The sequence below is a fragment of the Thrips palmi genome, unplaced genomic scaffold (genome assembly GCF_012932325.1).
Source record: "Thrips palmi isolate BJ-2018 unplaced genomic scaffold, TpBJ-2018v1 HiC_scaffold_12, whole genome shotgun sequence".
NCBI classification, from domain to species: Eukaryota; Metazoa; Arthropoda; class Insecta; order Thysanoptera; family Thripidae; genus Thrips; species Thrips palmi.
In genome coordinates, this window is record NW_023144623.1 from 12,209,947 (window position 1) to 12,226,520 (window position 16,574).

Genomic DNA, 16,574 nt, shown 5'->3' on the forward strand with positions numbered 1-16,574 from the left:
AGCGTCTTGCCCCCTCCAGCCCGGGCCTGCAGGCTCTCATGGGGCGCTCCGTGCAGGTGCGAGAGAGACAGAGCGACGGCCCGACAAACTGCGGTCGTGTGCGGCTTTTCTAGGTGCAAACAGGCGACCTGTAACGCGGTCTAATCGATGTCCCTTTTCTGAAACGCGACGAGATTTCGAGCTGGCGGCGTCGCCGTTCCGTGACACACGCGTCGCGTGCCGACCGCCACGTGACCGCGTCACGCGCGTGCGCGGTTCAATGTCAAAGGGCCCCGCGGCCCCCGCACAGTGGGCCAGTGGAGGCGGCCAAAATCCTGGACGCGTTTTGAGCTCCAGAGTCGCTAAATAGGACTCGAACCGAACGTGTGACCCCACCAATAGATTGCTCTTCGAACGAGGAATCCTCTGGCAGGGTCACACGCTCGGTTCGAGTCCTGATAAGCGACTCTGGAGCTCAAAACGCGTCTTGAATTTCGGCGGCCCGTGCCGGTCTTCTGACCCACTGTGAGTCGGTCGGGAGCTTTCCTGTCGTGCGGCGCCGAACAGATCCTTGTTTGCCAAACCGCACTAAGTGGAGTCTCGCCCCAATCTAGGCGTGTTTGGCCGAGAGTTGCTCGGCCCTGAATGGACGAGGCGACCGTCAAGTACCAATTTTTTTCCTGCGCCTTTTTGTCGTAATTTAGTACATTTTTTTTGCGCGGTACCTCTTTGACTGGGAGGGGCTTCATCCACCTCATTTCACACACCACTAGGCGTCGGACGAAAGGGCCCGTGCCCAGTCAAAAAGCACACCGTCAAAAAACTGCAGGCGAGAGTTATTTCTGTTCCCTTTTTTTTCCTTTTTTTTTTTTTTGGTGGCCGGACTAGCGTCCCACGTCCGGCGGTGACGTCACGCAGGACCCACACTGTACGCGAGGCGCGGGACGCTGGCCTGCCGTCCCGGTGTCCCCGTCTCGGGGTGCGAGAGAGACAGAGCGACGAAGCTCAGTGTGGTGGCACAGTGTGGCGGCACAGTGTGGTGGGGCCTCCCAGACGCGGCGGCGTCAGCACGGCGACACGGAGACTGGCGCGGCCCGGCGGTCTTGGCAACAGCAGCAACAGCAGGCAGACCGGCCGCACAGTGGGCCAGAAGACCGGAGGCGGCGGCCACGCGTTTTGAGCTCCAGAGTCGCTAAACAGGACTCGAAACAGACGTGTGACCCCACCAATGGATTCCTCGTTTCGAGAGCAATCCATTGGTGGGGTCACACGTTCGGTTCGAGTCCTGTTTAGCGACTCTGGAGGTCGAAACGCGTCAGGAGTTTAGGCCGCCTCCTCCGGTCTTCTGGCCCACTGTGCGGCCGCCGGCAGAAGACACGATCGCCCAGACAGAGAAGTGCGAGTCCAAGAACGTCGGGGAACTTTAGAAACAATCATTTCGACACATTTGTCACCTTTTCGACCAACTTTGCAGCGACGGAGCGCCCAAACCAAGGCGAGAAATCGTGCGCCGTAGAAAAGGCGTGCTAAAGGAAGCACCGAAGAATACTACCCCGTCGAGGGAGTACGATTTCGCGGCTTGGATCGGACGCAGTGGCCGCCTAAAGTCACCCCAAACCACGATTTCCATACATTTTTCGGCGTTTTGTTCGACCAAAACTTTAAGGCGACACTAACCGCACTCGGTAATCAGTCCGGACGCGGGGCCGGCCGACGTCGTGCGAGAGGGTCGATCGGCGGCGATAAAGGAAAGAAAGAGAGAGAAAGAGAGAGAGAGAGAGAGAGAGAGAGAGAGAGAGAGAGAGAGAGAGAGAGAGAGAGAGAGAGAGAGAGAGAGAGAGAGAGAGGAGAAACACAATGTCGTCCTAAGTCCCCTGTCGTCTCTTGCATCCCATGAGGGCACTGACGGTCTGCTCGGTGGCAGCGCTCGCTGCCTGCGGGCGGCACACCGCGCGTCGCGGCCACAAAAGGCAGCAGAAAGCTCGCGAAAACGCACACACACACACAATCGCACAGCCCCTTCCCAGACCACACACTCGTGCTCACCATAGCAAACTACCGCCCGGGCCGCCGCCACGTACACTACGCCAACATACCTGCAACAAAACAAATTTCATTACAGATAAAGTCCGGACATACGTGCTCTCCTAGACTGAGCGGAGAACAAGGCTAGATAAGCGGTCTTTCTCTCCCGCCCCCCTCTCTCACCGCCCGGCGAGGTGGCAACATTTCAAACGTTCGCGCCATGTGGTCAGCCCAACTCATTTTCGAAAAAGACAAAAACAAACACTGGCGAAACAATGTCTTCAATTTTATGCACCGCCGTTGAGGGGTGAACATCTCTATGCCCTTATCGGTAGGCATGATTTAAGCCCTTCAGGAATGCACTGATGATAAGCCTAAAGAAGCACTTAAAAGGCATATCGTTCGTGCCTTTTGTGTCACCAGTGTAGGGCCTGAAGGGGAAGCGTGGCGGTGGTGAGTTTCAAGGCGAAATACAAATTACCGTGCGTGGTGCGTGTAGGCGAATGTTTGTGTATGTAGTGCCTCGGTGTGCGTGTGTGTGTGTGTGTGTGTTAAAAGGGAATACAGTGAGAGAGCAGAGAAAAGTAGGTTAAGCCGGCTGCTGAGGAGATTTGGGTCGAAGCAGAAACAAGTAAGAAGCAGAATGGCAACGGCGAGACGTGAGCTAGGTGCGGAGTCCCCCCCCCCCCCCCCCCCTCCCCAAAACGGCCGGCACAACAACACGGCGCACCATACATCATCAAACTTGCAGCGCGCGTGGGCACCTGTTTGAAAAACCTTATCGCGAATGACCCCCAAAACTTTCCACCACGGTCGCCATCATCGAGCCCCGCGTGAACTCGGCATTTCAGCCTTTCGCCACCCAGGTGTGGTTAGCGTTCAAACTGTCTCAAAAGTCGACGTTTTTGTTGAGTGCACTGGTGTGCCACGATGTGGACTGGCCGGTGACGCTGGGGCACCTTCGGGGTCGCGGCGCGGGGCGAGGCGTTCACTGCCTAATCACACGTTTGTGGTGGCCGGCCCACCACTCGCTACGTCGCCCTGTCTCTCTCGCACCCCCAACGGAACACCCCCCACACAGCACGACTCTCGGATTCAGTCCAGAGCGCAGACTACGACAAGCTCGCGTGCTTTCCGGCCCCCAGAAGGGGAGGGGGAACTTCGCGCACGCGCGACATATTATTCGAGCCCATTTTTATTTTTTCGGAAATCATAAAAACGACATTAATTCACGACATGGCCACGAGGGAAAGAAGGGGGAGGGGGGAGGGCGTGTCTACGCAAGGCGGGGCTGGGGCGGGCTGGAGTCTAGCACACGTCGTCAGGAAGTTGGGCAGCCGCTTGGCGCGCTTGGCGGAGGTGAAGATGGGCCGTCGCGGTAACGCGCGATCCCCCCTGTCGAGCCCCCTTTTCCACCAGCATCCCCTCGCAGCCCTTATCATTGACAACTTTTTCAAAGCGACGCGGCGCGTCAATCCGAATGACGGGAACGGGTCCAGGAGCGGGCTCGGGGGATCAGGAGCTGTCGCCTTGCGCCATCTGCCTCCATCTCTCTTTCTCACACGCACGCACACACCCTCACACTCACACACGTGCACACACACACACATCGAAATGGTCGCATCTGCTCGTTCCGGATGAACGCCCCCTGCTCCGCGCGTTGAAGTAGGCCATGCAGGACTAAGGCACTAATCCGCGACGCGACACTGTGTGAGAGAGGGACAGAGAGAGAGAGAGAGAGAGAGAGAGAGGAGGACGGTGATAACGGGGTGACGACATGGATGACATCAGCATTGGACGCACGAGCAGCCTGAAAGTTTTGACGTGTATTTAAATAATTGTTCAGTTAGTGAAAATTGGCCATCGCGCTCGACTGCAGCCAGGTAACGGTCAGGCAACTCGGCGCTCGGCGCGCGCGTTCCGGAGCGACCCGCGTTCCTGCGTGCAACGTGCACCGCCAAAAACAACAACAACAAAAACAGCAAGCGTGACCCCTGTCGCGTCGCACCGTCGAACTAATGCTGACTTATGACAGCCGAGACCCCACCGAGGAGGAGGAAGAAGGAGAAGGAGGAAAAGGAGGAGGAGCGAAAGAGAAAGAAGAGATTGCCCAGCAACAAGAGGTGCGTGCTCGGCTATTTCCGTCGCACGGATCGGAGAGAGAGAGAGAGAGAGAGAGAGAGAGAGAGAGAGAGAGGCAGAGACAGAGAGAGAGTGGAGGGGGGGGGATCAAGTCGCGAAAGGGGTTTACCTCCGATTCGACTCGCTGCATATAGCGCCTCCCCCCCCCCCCTCCTCTTTTCGCTATTCACGCGGGCTGGCTGCTTTCGACACGCAAAACGCCGTTTGCGGCCAAAGCTGATCACGTCTGTCAGACTTGCCGACAGCCCAAAGCGGAAAACCGCGCCGCGCTGGTCGGACTGAGCAGGCAGCCGGCCCAGACGCCCTGCCGCCAGAGGTCGGCATGTTTGCATTCAGGAGTTCAACTCGCACCGACGGGGCACTACACGGGGCAGCGAGAAGCCTATGCAAGACCCTCAAAGCCGCCAAACGAACAAAATGAGACAATTTTTCTGGTGACACCGACAATAATTTTGCAAACGCAAAAAAAAAAGAAAAAAAAAACCTTGCAAAGTTTTAAGGTCAAATAAATCCGACCCCAAAAGTGGCGAGGTTGGTTTCCTTTTTCCCCGAGTTCGTTTGTCTCCTGTCGGCTGCTCCTCGGAGTGCTATTAGCGGGGGGTTGATAGGCCTCCAGATAGGCCAGCCGGGCCGGCAGGGCCGAGGGTGGGACGTGGCGGCGTCCTGGAGGCCTGGAGGACGCCAGACTGATGGACCGGCCAAAAGGCAGCACCTTCTGTCCCACGTATATTTCGCCCTTGTCGCGCGGCCCGAGAGAGAGAGAGAGAGAGAGAGAGAGAGAGAGAGAGAGAGAGAGAGAGAGAGAGAGAGAGAGAGAGAGAGAGAGAGAGAGAGAGAGAGAGAGAGGCTCAGGAAAATGAGACGCCGTCTTGCGGGCCCAAGTTTTCCAGTGCTACGGGGATGAAGCACGACGAGTGCTTCTGGCGGGGCCGACGCGGCCGTGGGCCGATGATGAATCTCGCGTCAAAATCGCCCTCTCTCTCTCTCTCTCTCTCTCTCTCTCTCTCTCTCTCTCTCTCTCTCTCTCTCTCTCTCTCTGAATCGATTCAAACGAGCGGCGGAAGGAGACGAGGTGTCGGTTCTCACAACCCGCGGCACGCAACGCGCAGCGGGCACGGCCACGGCCCGGACGGACGGGGCGGCCGCGGATCGCTTCGGCGGTTCGGGGGTCTTAGCGCCCGGAGGGTAGGCAGAACAACGACACGGATGTCGGCAGCGCGGCCGACTGCCTACCCTCCAGGCGCTCCGCCGGGCGGCGCGGGAGAGGAAGGGAGAGGGAGGGAGACACACGCTGCGACGACAGCGGACGTGCGACAGAGCGCCGCGATGCGGGCGGCGGCGCCGTGGCGTCGCGTGGCGCTACGTCCGGTCCCCCCGGCCGGGTCGCGGGCCGCGGCGGCGGCCACCTCCTGGGGCTCCTGCCAGCCTCGCGACGCGCGCCGCGACACTTGCGCAGTGCCACGCCGCGCATCACTGCAAGGCCTACTTTGTATATTCTGAGGCACATACTCTCAGTGAGTGTGTGTGCGCTTGTGTGTGTGTGTGTGTGCGTGTGTGTGTGTGTGTGTGTGTGTGTGTGTGACGCGCGCGTGGGCGGCCAGTCCCAGCCACCATCCATCCATCACGCCGCGATATTGGAATAAATCGCGAGGGCGCCGCCGCGGAGGGAGCGATGCCTCTGCGATGCCTCGGCGATACAGCGGCGGCGCCCCGCCCCACAAAGAAAGCCCTCCGCCCCACCGCTAGAGACAATGAGCCGCCGGCGCGGAATCCTTCCGAATAAAAGCGCCTCGCCGGGGAAAATGGATGCGGAGCGGGGAGGCGAACCACCAACCCCAACCCCCGTAACGCTCGACGCGCACGGCGACGCGGTCGCCGCCTTGATGGACTGCTTGAGGCGGGCTCAAAATAAGACACCTCGGTGTCATTTCTGTCAAAGGTGGCATCGTCGGTGATGAACTTGACGGTTGAAATGGCGACACCCATACGGGCAGCGGGCAATTTCTTCGCAAGGCATTTAGATTGTACTTGGCCAGGACTCGGACGTGGGCCTCTCTCTCCAGGATCACTGCAGTGGATGAGCAGCGGCGGCAGCAGTGCGCGCCGGCGCCGGTCTGGCGGACGCACCACGACGCTCGAATGCCAAACGACTCAAAAGCATTTTTACAGCCGTAATTCGCGAACAATCCCATCACGAGGACGCGCGGCAAAGGACGACCGGCCGGGGGGCGGTTTATAGGGCCAGCACTAAAGGGACGGAAATCATCCCCCAGCAGCAGTAGGCCGTGCGGCGTCACGTGACAGCGCAGTGTGACAGCAGCGCGGGGGCGTGACGAGATCGTCACGTCGCGACGGGCGTCACATGTGCGTCACGGAGCTGTCACATTTCATTCAGACACGCGCCAAGCAGAAACCGCCACCACCTGCGCGCCACGTCCCCCACCACTCTCTCTCTCTCTCTCTCTCTCTCTCTCTCTCTCTCTCTCTCTCTCTCTCTCTCTCTCTCTCTCTCTCTCTCTCTCACTCACTCCCACCACGCCCCACAGCCGCGGGGCGCATCGCTGACCCCGTGACTTTGACTGCGAGGGCAGGACAGCCTTGACCTAGGCACGGCCTGAGCGCGGGTCGGAAAGAGAGGGAGCGAGACAGCTTCGGAAATGGGGAGGGAGAGAGAGAGAGAGAGGAGGGGGCCGGGCGTGAGTGCGTCACCAGGGTTAGGTTAGGACAAAGTGGGAGGGGCACTCCCTCTCTCTCTCTCTCTCTCTCTCTCTCTCTCTCTCTCTCTCTCTCTCTCTCTCTCTCTCTCTCCACTCTAACGTGCAGCACGTGGTACAGCGCGAAGGCCGTCTGTATATGCCGCCATGCTGGAACTGAGTGCGTAGTGCCTCGACCCGTTCGTCTTCCCTCCACTACACTGAAAGCGCGCGAAGAAAAGGGGAAAACGGGAAATGGTTCGTCCGCATGGGGACGTGACTGCGGAGGGCGCGCTGCCTCGCTCCCTCTCGCGGCACGTGCGGGGGTGCGAGAGAGACAGCGCGACGGCAGCGCGCCCATGTCGGTCACTGGGCGTGCGCGGTGCCGCCCGTGGGCACACTGATAATGCCGAGAGTCGTTTTCGTCGCGCTGTCTCTCTCGCACCCACGGGGCGCTCCGTGTAGGTGCGGGAGGGACAGAGCGACGAAAACGACTCTCGGAATCAGTCTGCTGGTGGCTAGTGCGTGTGGTCCTTGGCCTCCGCCGGCGCCGCGGCCCAAGCCGCCAAATGTCATGTCACATGTCCCATCTGTTTGGCCATCGTATTGGCCACTTCAGCGGGGCGAGGCGCCTCTGTCTGTCTGTCTGTCTGTCCGTCGGTCTTAAACGGTTCGAGCCGACGACGGAAAGCGCCGCGCGGCCCGAAAATTGAATATTCGCGCCTCGGCGGACAGAGGACAGTGTAGTCGTGCCCATCTTTACGGCACACAGCGCCAGCGCCGCGCCGGCACAGCGCGGGCGCCGAGCGCGCCGAGCCGGTTTCAGCCAGGCCAGGCCCCACCGCCCCACCCGCCCCGCCCCGTCCCGCCCGCCGCCTGTGTCACCTGAAACGCTGCGCCCACCAGAGAAAATGACACACACACACACCATTGGCGATATCCCGCCGTCTCCAAACAAGCGCCACATTCTTCTTTTCCGGTCTGTCTGTCTGTCTGTCTGTCTGTCTGTCTGTCTGTCTGTCTGTCTGTCTGTCTGTCTGTCTGTCTGTCTATTTGTCTGTCTGTCCGTCTGCCTATCTTCAGCTGGTTCCAGAGGAGCCTCGCAAATTGGACGACAGTGCACAAAACACTTATAATTTTGGTAACTGTGAGAGAGAACTTAAAAGAGATGGAGTTGTCCCTCTTTGTAAGAGTGAGGGCAGAATCGTCGTCGTCTAGATACAACGAAGGGGTGCGACTCGGCAGGGCGCTTGGTCCACAGACCCCTTTGTATTTAATCCGAGTATTTGCTGCTCTGTCTCCGCGATTCCAGGACGGTTAAGCCAAAGCCTCCAAAGAGAGTGAGACGGAACGCCCAATCGAATTCAAATTAGCCCCCCTTTCCTATCCCCTCCACCCTCTCGGTCCCCGCGGCCCAAAGCAGGCGAAGCCAACTCAGGGATAAAATGGCCATGTTATTTGATCCGCGTTGTCAGATCGATCCCAGCGGTGTCGGCGGTGCTGCACAGTGTGCTGGCGGTCGCCGCGCCGACTCCGGAAACCAGGGCCCTGTCGCATTATGCACAAAAGAGACCGTCTCGCGCGCCAAAACCCAAAAAGGAGGCCGAAAAAACGGTTTGTAAACAATACCGAGCAGAAAGGTCACGTTGTTGTTGTTGTTGTTGTTGTTGTTGTTGTTGTTGTTGTTGTTGTTGTTGTTGTTGTTGTCAGCATGCAGGGTGCGAGCGAGGACGGCACCTTCCACGCCATGAAATGGATTAACTTCGATCCGGAGTCTCAAAGTCAACACAAGGCTCGCGAAGGGCCGGCCAGCGGTTCGAAACCACCTCTCAATGCTTTTGACGCGCACGCTGGGAGAGACAGAGAGGCAGAGAGACAGGGAGAGACAGAGAGGGACGGGCGTGCTGAGCGGGCGGACGCACCGCCACAAGACTGCACAAGACGACCGCGGTCAGCGTCAGTCGTCAGCGGGCGTAGCGCGGCGTGGCCAAGGCGTCCAGTTCCTTCCTGGAAAGCCTCGGTGGCACCCCGCCGTGCCCCGCCCCGAGGCCGCCCTGAGGCCGCCCTGGACGCCGTGTCCGGTGTTGACGAACACGAGCATAGCCCCGCGATTTAGAGTGTAGGGTTGTCTGTGTGTGTGTGTGTGCGTGTGCGTGCGTCATCGCCACTCTTTTGTCACCGATCCCATGGCAAAAGATGTTGCAGAGCCACCAAAAGTTCCGGACTGACTTCCGCCCCCCGAGGACCTCGTCATCGGGGGAACACTGTGTGTGAGAGAGAGAGAGAGAGAGAGAGAGAGAGAGAGAGAGAGAGAGAGAGAGAGAGAGAGAGAGAGAGAGAGAGAGAGAGAGAGAGAGAGAGAGAGAGAGACGGCGTGTGTGATGATGGCTTCTACATCGGCCGACAGGCAATCTGGAGGCGCGTTAACGCGGTGGGCCCGCGGGGCGTATCCCCAGACGCGTAGCAAGCGTAGCGAGCGTAACGCGGGAGCCGACCGGGCCCGGAGAAGGGAAGGGAAACCAGTTCGCTCTCTTCGGATCAAAGCGCCAAAGCGCGGCGGCAAGGCGGCAGGTTTAATCATCTCGGCGGAATGACGCGCCTTGGCTAATTAGCATCGTCGGGCCGGGCCGGGCCGAGCCGAGCCGAGCCGAGCCGGGCCGAGCCGGTTCGAGCCGAGCTGAGGCTTCCTGATTGAGGGCAGGATTAACGACAATATCTGGGCCAAAGGAGCAGCATCGTTGAGACAAAGTTGGGAGACGAGACGACGTGCCGCCGACAGACCATCACACACACACACACACACACACACACACACACACACACACACACACACACACACACACACACACACACACAAAGAGGCACGTTTCCGACAACGACAAAGGATTATATTCCTGGTCTGGAGACAGGAAAAGGCAGCGGTAGGACCAGCGCAGAGAATCACAAAACACGGCTCTGCACACGTGTGGTGTGTGTGTGTGTGTGTGTGTGTGTGTGTCGCCACACCCCGAGGGTCGTATCTACTCATTTAACTGCCCTTTATAGATAAGCGGAGTACGACGCGCAGCAGACCTGACGCGGCGAGGTGGAGAGGCACTGCTATCAAGTAGCGCATGCAACGCAAGGCGAGTCGTCAGTGTGCATGCACCTGCCAGACAAAACACGATCCTCCTTATCGTTCTGTGGAGCGCGGAGCGCGCGGCGCGGCCGTGTGCAAGTCACGCAGTTCGTCCGGAGTGCAGACTGGCTCAGTGCACCAGACGCGCTTAACGGTGCAGTGGCAGGGTCAGCCCGACGGGTAGGCCAGCCCGGCGCGCAGCCTAGCGCAGCGGGACGGCCTGAAGGCTTGACTTGAGAGGCTAGACCACGAATGATCCTATGCCGGTTCCATGAGCTGTCCTGCAAGATGCCCATGAGCACGATGAGCTAAAAATAGCAAATTTCTAAAAACTGTCAAATTTATTTTTTGTCCAATGGAAAGGCTCTCCGCCCACGCGCGCCACATGTCACGCTGATGACCAAAAAACGGTCGGTCGTCAAGCGGCTCCAGCCGCGGCCCCGGTGGGCCCCCGTCGCGATCGTCTCCGTGATCCTCCAGTGCGGGGGAGAGGAGGGCGGCCGCCGAGCCGAAGCCGAGGTGGACCGAGGTGGACACCGTCTCTTCTGGGAGTCGCCGAACGCCGGCGTGGCGTGGCGTGGCGCGGCGGCTCTGCCGGCTCAGCCTCATTCACTTCTTGGCCACGACTGGACCGTCGGCCCCCGCGGCCCCAGCCTCGGCACGATGCGCCAAGCACGCCCAGCGGATATGAAGCGTCCCGAATATTTTGGCAATGCCGCGCGCGCTTCCGAGCCTTCCGAGGCCCGGACTGGCTGACGAGACCAGGGAGCGGCCTGGGGCCTGGGGCTGGCGATCGACATGATGCGAGATCCACGGTGACCGGTGACTCACTCCTCACCGTGGTGACCCACGGCACGGCGGTGACTCACACGGACCACCGGGACGACGACTGCAACGGTCACACGGCACCACCCGGGACACTTCGCCATACATATCCGCCGTCTTTCTTTATTTTCGTCGCTCATTTCATTTTATTTATTTTATTCATCGGAGACGCCATGACTCCTCCGGCCGGCCAGCCAACGCCAGCCTGCCCGGGCACCGGCCGCCCGGCCCGGCCAGGCTCAGCACGACTCGGCTCAACTCGGCTCGGACATTCGCAAACGGCATACCGGAGTGAGCGCGCACTCACACACGCACACACACAAACAAACACACACACACTCGTGTCGCCGCAAAGTGAACCCACTTAACTGCGCGGCATTAAAATTATAGATGTTCGGTTTGCTGCGCGCCGGCCGGGCCCGGCTGGCTGCCTTTGGCTGCCTTTGGCTGCCTTTGGCTGCCTTTGGCTGCCTTTGGCTGCCTTTGGCTGCCTTTGGCTGCCTTTGGCTGCCTTTGGCACGGCCCGGCCAGGTCTGCTGGCATCGGCTGGCGAAAGAAGCGGCGACGGCCGGGGAGGACAAGCGGGAGGAGAGAGAAGCAGTTCGGAGGCTTCGCGTCGCTGCGCGTCCACACCGCCCTCGTGCACAGTGTGTCCTGCCCCGGAATCCCCCTCCCCCCCCCCTCCTCACCGGGCGCATGCCGAGGACATACCGGAGCATGCGAAGCCTGGCCAAGCCTGGCGAGGCCCCAACCGCCGCCCTGACCATACCATGCCCCTGTAATGCAGGCCCCCCCCCCACACACACACGCACACACTGGGCGAGGTCTTGCCCCGTTTTCGGTGCAACATTTTACAACGCGGGATTCCCGGAACGACGGTATATTAATCCCGGCATCGAAATAATTAAAAGTAGCCACACGCGCCAGCGGGACGGACCGCGAGACATGCATCGGCGAAACAAAAAAAAATAATCTTGAGCCGAATCTCGAAGCTCTCGAGGAAAGAAATCGCAGCAGCAGCAGGAGACTCGTTGACTCGCTGGTTGTGCAATGAAGCTGTGCAAAAGAGGTGCTGATGGTTTGAGGAACGGTTTGTTGGATTGGCGCTTGGCTCGGATTGTATGTAAAAGCGGCAGTAAAGACCGACCGCTCGGCAAACAGACGTCTCACTCACTCACTCACTCCGTCGCGTACACGGCGCCGCCATAGGCGATGCAGCTGATACACTGACACACTCGTGGAAAATATGCAAACAGCCAATTTGGCCGATCCATTCATTTGCCGCGCTATTACACTCTTGAAAGTAATGGGCACCAAGGCGTCGGTGTGTGTGTGTGTGTGTGTGTGTGTGTGTGTGTGTGTGTGTGTGTGTGTGTGTGTGTGTGTGTGAGTGAGTGAGTGAGTGAGAGAGAGAGAGAGAGAGAGAGAGAGAGAGAGAGAGAGAGAGAGAGAGAGAGAGAGAGAGAGAGAGAGAGAGAGAGAGAGAGAGAGGAGAAGGAGGAGGGGGGGGGGTTTCTTTTCGCTCAGAAACTAGCTAGTTCGGGCAACGAAGGTGAACTGCGGACATTTGGTAAGGAGTCAGTTCAAACGGCCAGTGCCGCTCCCAGATGACACCGATGCAATGCTGCTGCATGATGACGTGATGTTGCACTGAGATGCGATCGGATGCGATGCGACGACTCTCGGCTGGTTTGGAGTTAGGTAGCGGAACCCCGGTTTGCAGAGCAGAGGGAGTTGCACCTCCGACGAGTCACTGCTGTCGTCTCCAGGTTTGGGCGGGCGGGCGCTCCAACCAACACGTTCGGCCGCCCGGCCCCGCCCCGCCCCGCCACCCCCTGGAGGCCGCGCGCCGAGCAAGTCCAAACTCGCACGCCGCCGCTACGCCGAAGAGCGCGCCGAGCGCGCCGCGCCGATCCAAAACAATGAGCTGACTGACACTGTTTTAGTTCCGGGCACAGCCTTATTGGCTGTCACTGCCAGTCCACTGCCAGTCCTCGGGCGTGGCTGCCTCAGCCGGTGGGTGACGTCACGCGACAGCACGCGCCGTCGTCGCGGTCGTTCTCCGGCGGGACAGATAGTCACTCGTGGCGGCCGACGAGACGCCTAGTCTAGCGACGCACAGTGGGCTAGAAGACCGGTGGAGCAGCCAAAATTCTACACGCGTTTTGAGCTCCAGAGTCGCGAAATGGGACTCGAACAAAGCGAGTAACCCGGAGTAACCCCACCATCCGAGATTTCGGCCGGCTCCACCGGTCTTCCGGCAAACCCACTGCGCGACGCTGTCGCCGGGACAGCTGCACCCGCATGCACTTCCCGCCGGCGGCGGCCCGCCAGTCTCCGCTTTCCCGCCAGAAAGCAGCCTCCTCATTGGACGGCGGCCAGTGCGGCGCGGCGATACGCTGACAGCGACACTCTAGACGTGTAACGTGTAGCCCGGCCTGGCCGAGGTGGCCGAGGCCTGGCCGCCCTAGAACCTAGAGCCCCCCGTGGACGCGCGGACCGGCGCGGACGCTCACGCCCCCCGTAGCGTGAGGCGCGCCAAAGCCAAGGCCCCGGCTTGCGTCCTGTCTGTCTGTTTGAAACGGCGGCCAAGTCCCCACAGCGATTCCGCGAGCCGGTTCGTCTCCCTCGCTCCCCTCGGACGCCCGCGACTGCGAGAGAGAGAACGAGCAACGACAGCGATGTGCGGAATCAGCCGGCAGGCAGGCTGTACCACGTCGCCGAGCCGGGCGCCCCGGGGCGGCCTAGGGCCTGGGGTTCGACGGCCACGTGGGGTGGGCGTCGGGCAGGCCGTGCAGGCCGCCTCGCCAGGCAAGGCAGGCAAGGCCACATGACGGCCGCAAGGCCGCCACCGCCACCCCCAGCCAGCCAACCCCGAGACGAGCGCGAAAACATCCACCGCCCCTGTCTACTGTCTCAGTCCACCTCCCCGTCTGGCTGGGCGCCGCGCAAGCGCACCCCCCCGCGGGGCCCGCGGCCGTGCGACGAGGACAGACGGTCTAGCCCAGCGGTTTTCAACCTTGGGGTCCCGGCTGGCCCACACGCCGAGCACTGGCTGCTTAAATGCCGCAAAGTTGATCAAAACGGTCACAAATGTGTGTAAAAGATCGTGTTTTGGGTCGACTTTAAGCATCCAGTGCTTCTGATCCGAGGCGGTAAATGGCCCTCCCTCAACGGGCAATTGGTCTTTGGACCTTCCTTTTGCATGCCTTTGTTACGGAGTGCAATTATCTGACTCAGTTTGGAAGCAGTACTGCCGCAAAGTTGGTCTAAACAGTCACAAATGTCTGTCAAAAATCGTGTTTTGGGCCGACTTTAAGCATCCACTGCGTCTGATCCGAGGCGGTAAATCGTCATCCCTCAACGGGCAATTGGTCTTTAGGCCTTCCTTTAGCATGCCTTTGTTACGGAGTGCGATTATCTGCCTTAGTTTGAGAGCAGTTTTGCCGCAAAGTTGATCAAAACGGTCACAAATGTCTGAAAAATCGTGTTTTGATCAACTTTGTGGCAAAACTGCTCCCAAACTAAGGCAGATAATCGCACTCCGTAACAAAGGCATGCTAAAGGAAGGTCTAAAGACCAATTGCCCGTTGACGGAGGACGATTTACCGCCTCGGATCAGACGCAGTGGATGCTTAAAGTCGGCCCAAAACACGATTTTTCAGGCATTTGTGACCGTTTTGATCAACTTTGCGGCAATACTGCTCCCAAACTAAGGCAGATAATCGCACTCCGTAACAAAGGCATGCTAAAGGAGGGGTCGCGTGGGGTCGCGAAATTTTTCCTGGGGGTCGCGGAAAGTTTTGGCTACAAATTTGGGGTCGCGAACCGAAAAAGGTTGGGAACCGCTGGTCTAGCCCCTGTGACGAGGACAGACCGGGCCATGTCGATACGGCCGCGCCAGTTTGAATGGCCCGTTGATTGAAGGTGGCATGTACTTGTGTGCCCACCTGGCTGCGTGGTCACGCTCGCGGTCACGGCCCGGTCACGCTCGCGGTCACGCTCGCGCCATAAAGGGCGGTACAAAGCCATGCTGATAGCGCGCACAAACGCACACGCACCGCGACGACGCTCTACTTCAGCGCAGCCATGCAGTGCGCCCATGAGTGCACTGCACAGCGGGCCAAGACCGGTGGCGGCGGCCAAAATTCTAGACGCGTTATGAGCTCCAGGATCTGAATCGCACGTCTGACCCGACCAATGGATTCCTCGTTCGGAGGGCAATCCATTGGTGGGGTCACACGTTTAGTTCGAGTCCCATTAAGCGACTCTGGAGCACAAAACGCGTCCGGGATTTTGGCTCCACCGGTCTTCTGGCCCACTGTCCACTGTATGACAAAAACTCACCATCAACCGGTGATTCCGGGACGGCCGTTGACAGGTTCCTGGCCGCGAAGTATCCGTGCACGTCGGCGCAGGCGGCCGCGTCCACCGCCACGCCGTGCTTGTCCGGGACGTCGGCGGGGACGGCGTGGCCGCCCAGGGCGGCGAGCGCCACCACCAGCAGCACGGCGCACTTCATGTCGTCACCACACTGCACTCGCGGCACGGCCAGGCACGGCACTGCACTGTTGGCGATCACGCGGCTCGCGCCGTCTCGCGGTTCACTGGTTGATTATTGAGGCATTGGCGGAGCGTGGCGGCGCGTCGACGTCCTGGTATCGGCCGATCCCTTTTTAAAGCGTCTGCGGCGCGGCGGCGCGGCGGCAGGTGCACAATGAGGACGTCGTCGGGGAATTCCTCCTCCCACTTCTTCTTGCTGGTCTCCTCGGCGGCGCTGCACAGTTGGTCGGGACGGCAGGCCGCCGCTCACATCGGAGCAGCTGATTGCCGGTGTCCCCGGTGGGGGTGGGCCCGGTGTCACTCCGAGTGACGCAGTGACGCAGTGACGCGGCGTGACGAGACGCGACGTGCCGGACCGGCGGCTCGAAGCTCCGCGACGCGCAGCGCGAAGCGCGGTGGGCCGGCGACGCAACGCGCGCAACGTTAGACGCCGAGCCGACGCCGGGCCGAGTCGCCGAGCGAGGCACGGAGCGGCGCGGGGAGGTGCGCCACCAGCGGCAGCCAGACCAATACTGACTGCGGGAGGGAAGGACAGGAGGACGGTGCGGCACGGCGCAGCGCGAGCGGCCGGCCAGTGAGGCAGGAGTAGAGACCAGAGACCCGGCCAGGGCGGCCAGGAGCCGCGGCCTGGCTCGGCTCCGCAAGGCCCAGCTCGGCTCGTCTCTTTCTGTCTCGAGTTGCGTTGCCGGCCGAGGGCAGCCGAGGGACCACGGGGCAAGAGCCGGACGAGACGAGACGACGCGAATCCGCAGGCCTGCCGCAGGCCAGACCCACTGCAGTGTAGTGGGCCTCTTCGACAGCCAACTACTGGCCAACCTGCGACCGCGGCCCGGCCCGCAACCTCCGCTTCGGCGAGAACAGCTCGCCGCTGTCTCTCTCCCACACCCACAGGACGCTCAATGAGTGCGGTAGAGACAGCGAGGAAACTGGAACTGCGGCCGAGGCGCAGGCAGTCTTTAAAGAAATACCCGCTGGCGCCCTAAACCCCAAATGCCCCAGAGCACATGCGATTACCATTGGCTGACAGCGCTGTGGGCCAAAGAAACGACGCGTCCATACTTCGCTTGCAAGAGACTCTGTGGACATCTGGACAGCCTCTCGCAAAGGGTATCGACGGATCCTTTTCTGATCAGTGGACGAGGTTTGAATGAAACGGTGCTCCGTGTACTGGTGAGCTGCACTGATTCCGAGAGTCGATTTCGTCGTTGTCTCTCTCGCACCAATAGCGG

At 60.2% G+C, this 16,574-nt stretch overlaps 1 protein-coding gene across 1 annotated transcript in view; it reads right to left on the bottom strand.

Moving 5' to 3' along the window:
• LOC117639972 (division abnormally delayed protein) overlaps nt 1-15,732 on the bottom strand; it is a 74,373-nt gene extending 58,641 nt beyond the window's left edge. Inside the window, exon 1 of the mRNA XM_034376091.1 lies at nt 15,130-15,732. Within this exon, the coding sequence (XP_034231982.1) occupies nt 15,130-15,304 (175 nt within the window). The 5' untranslated portion in view covers nt 15,305-15,732. The remainder of the gene's footprint in view (nt 1-15,129) is intronic.
• Between the last annotated feature and the right edge of the window lie 842 nt (nt 15,733-16,574).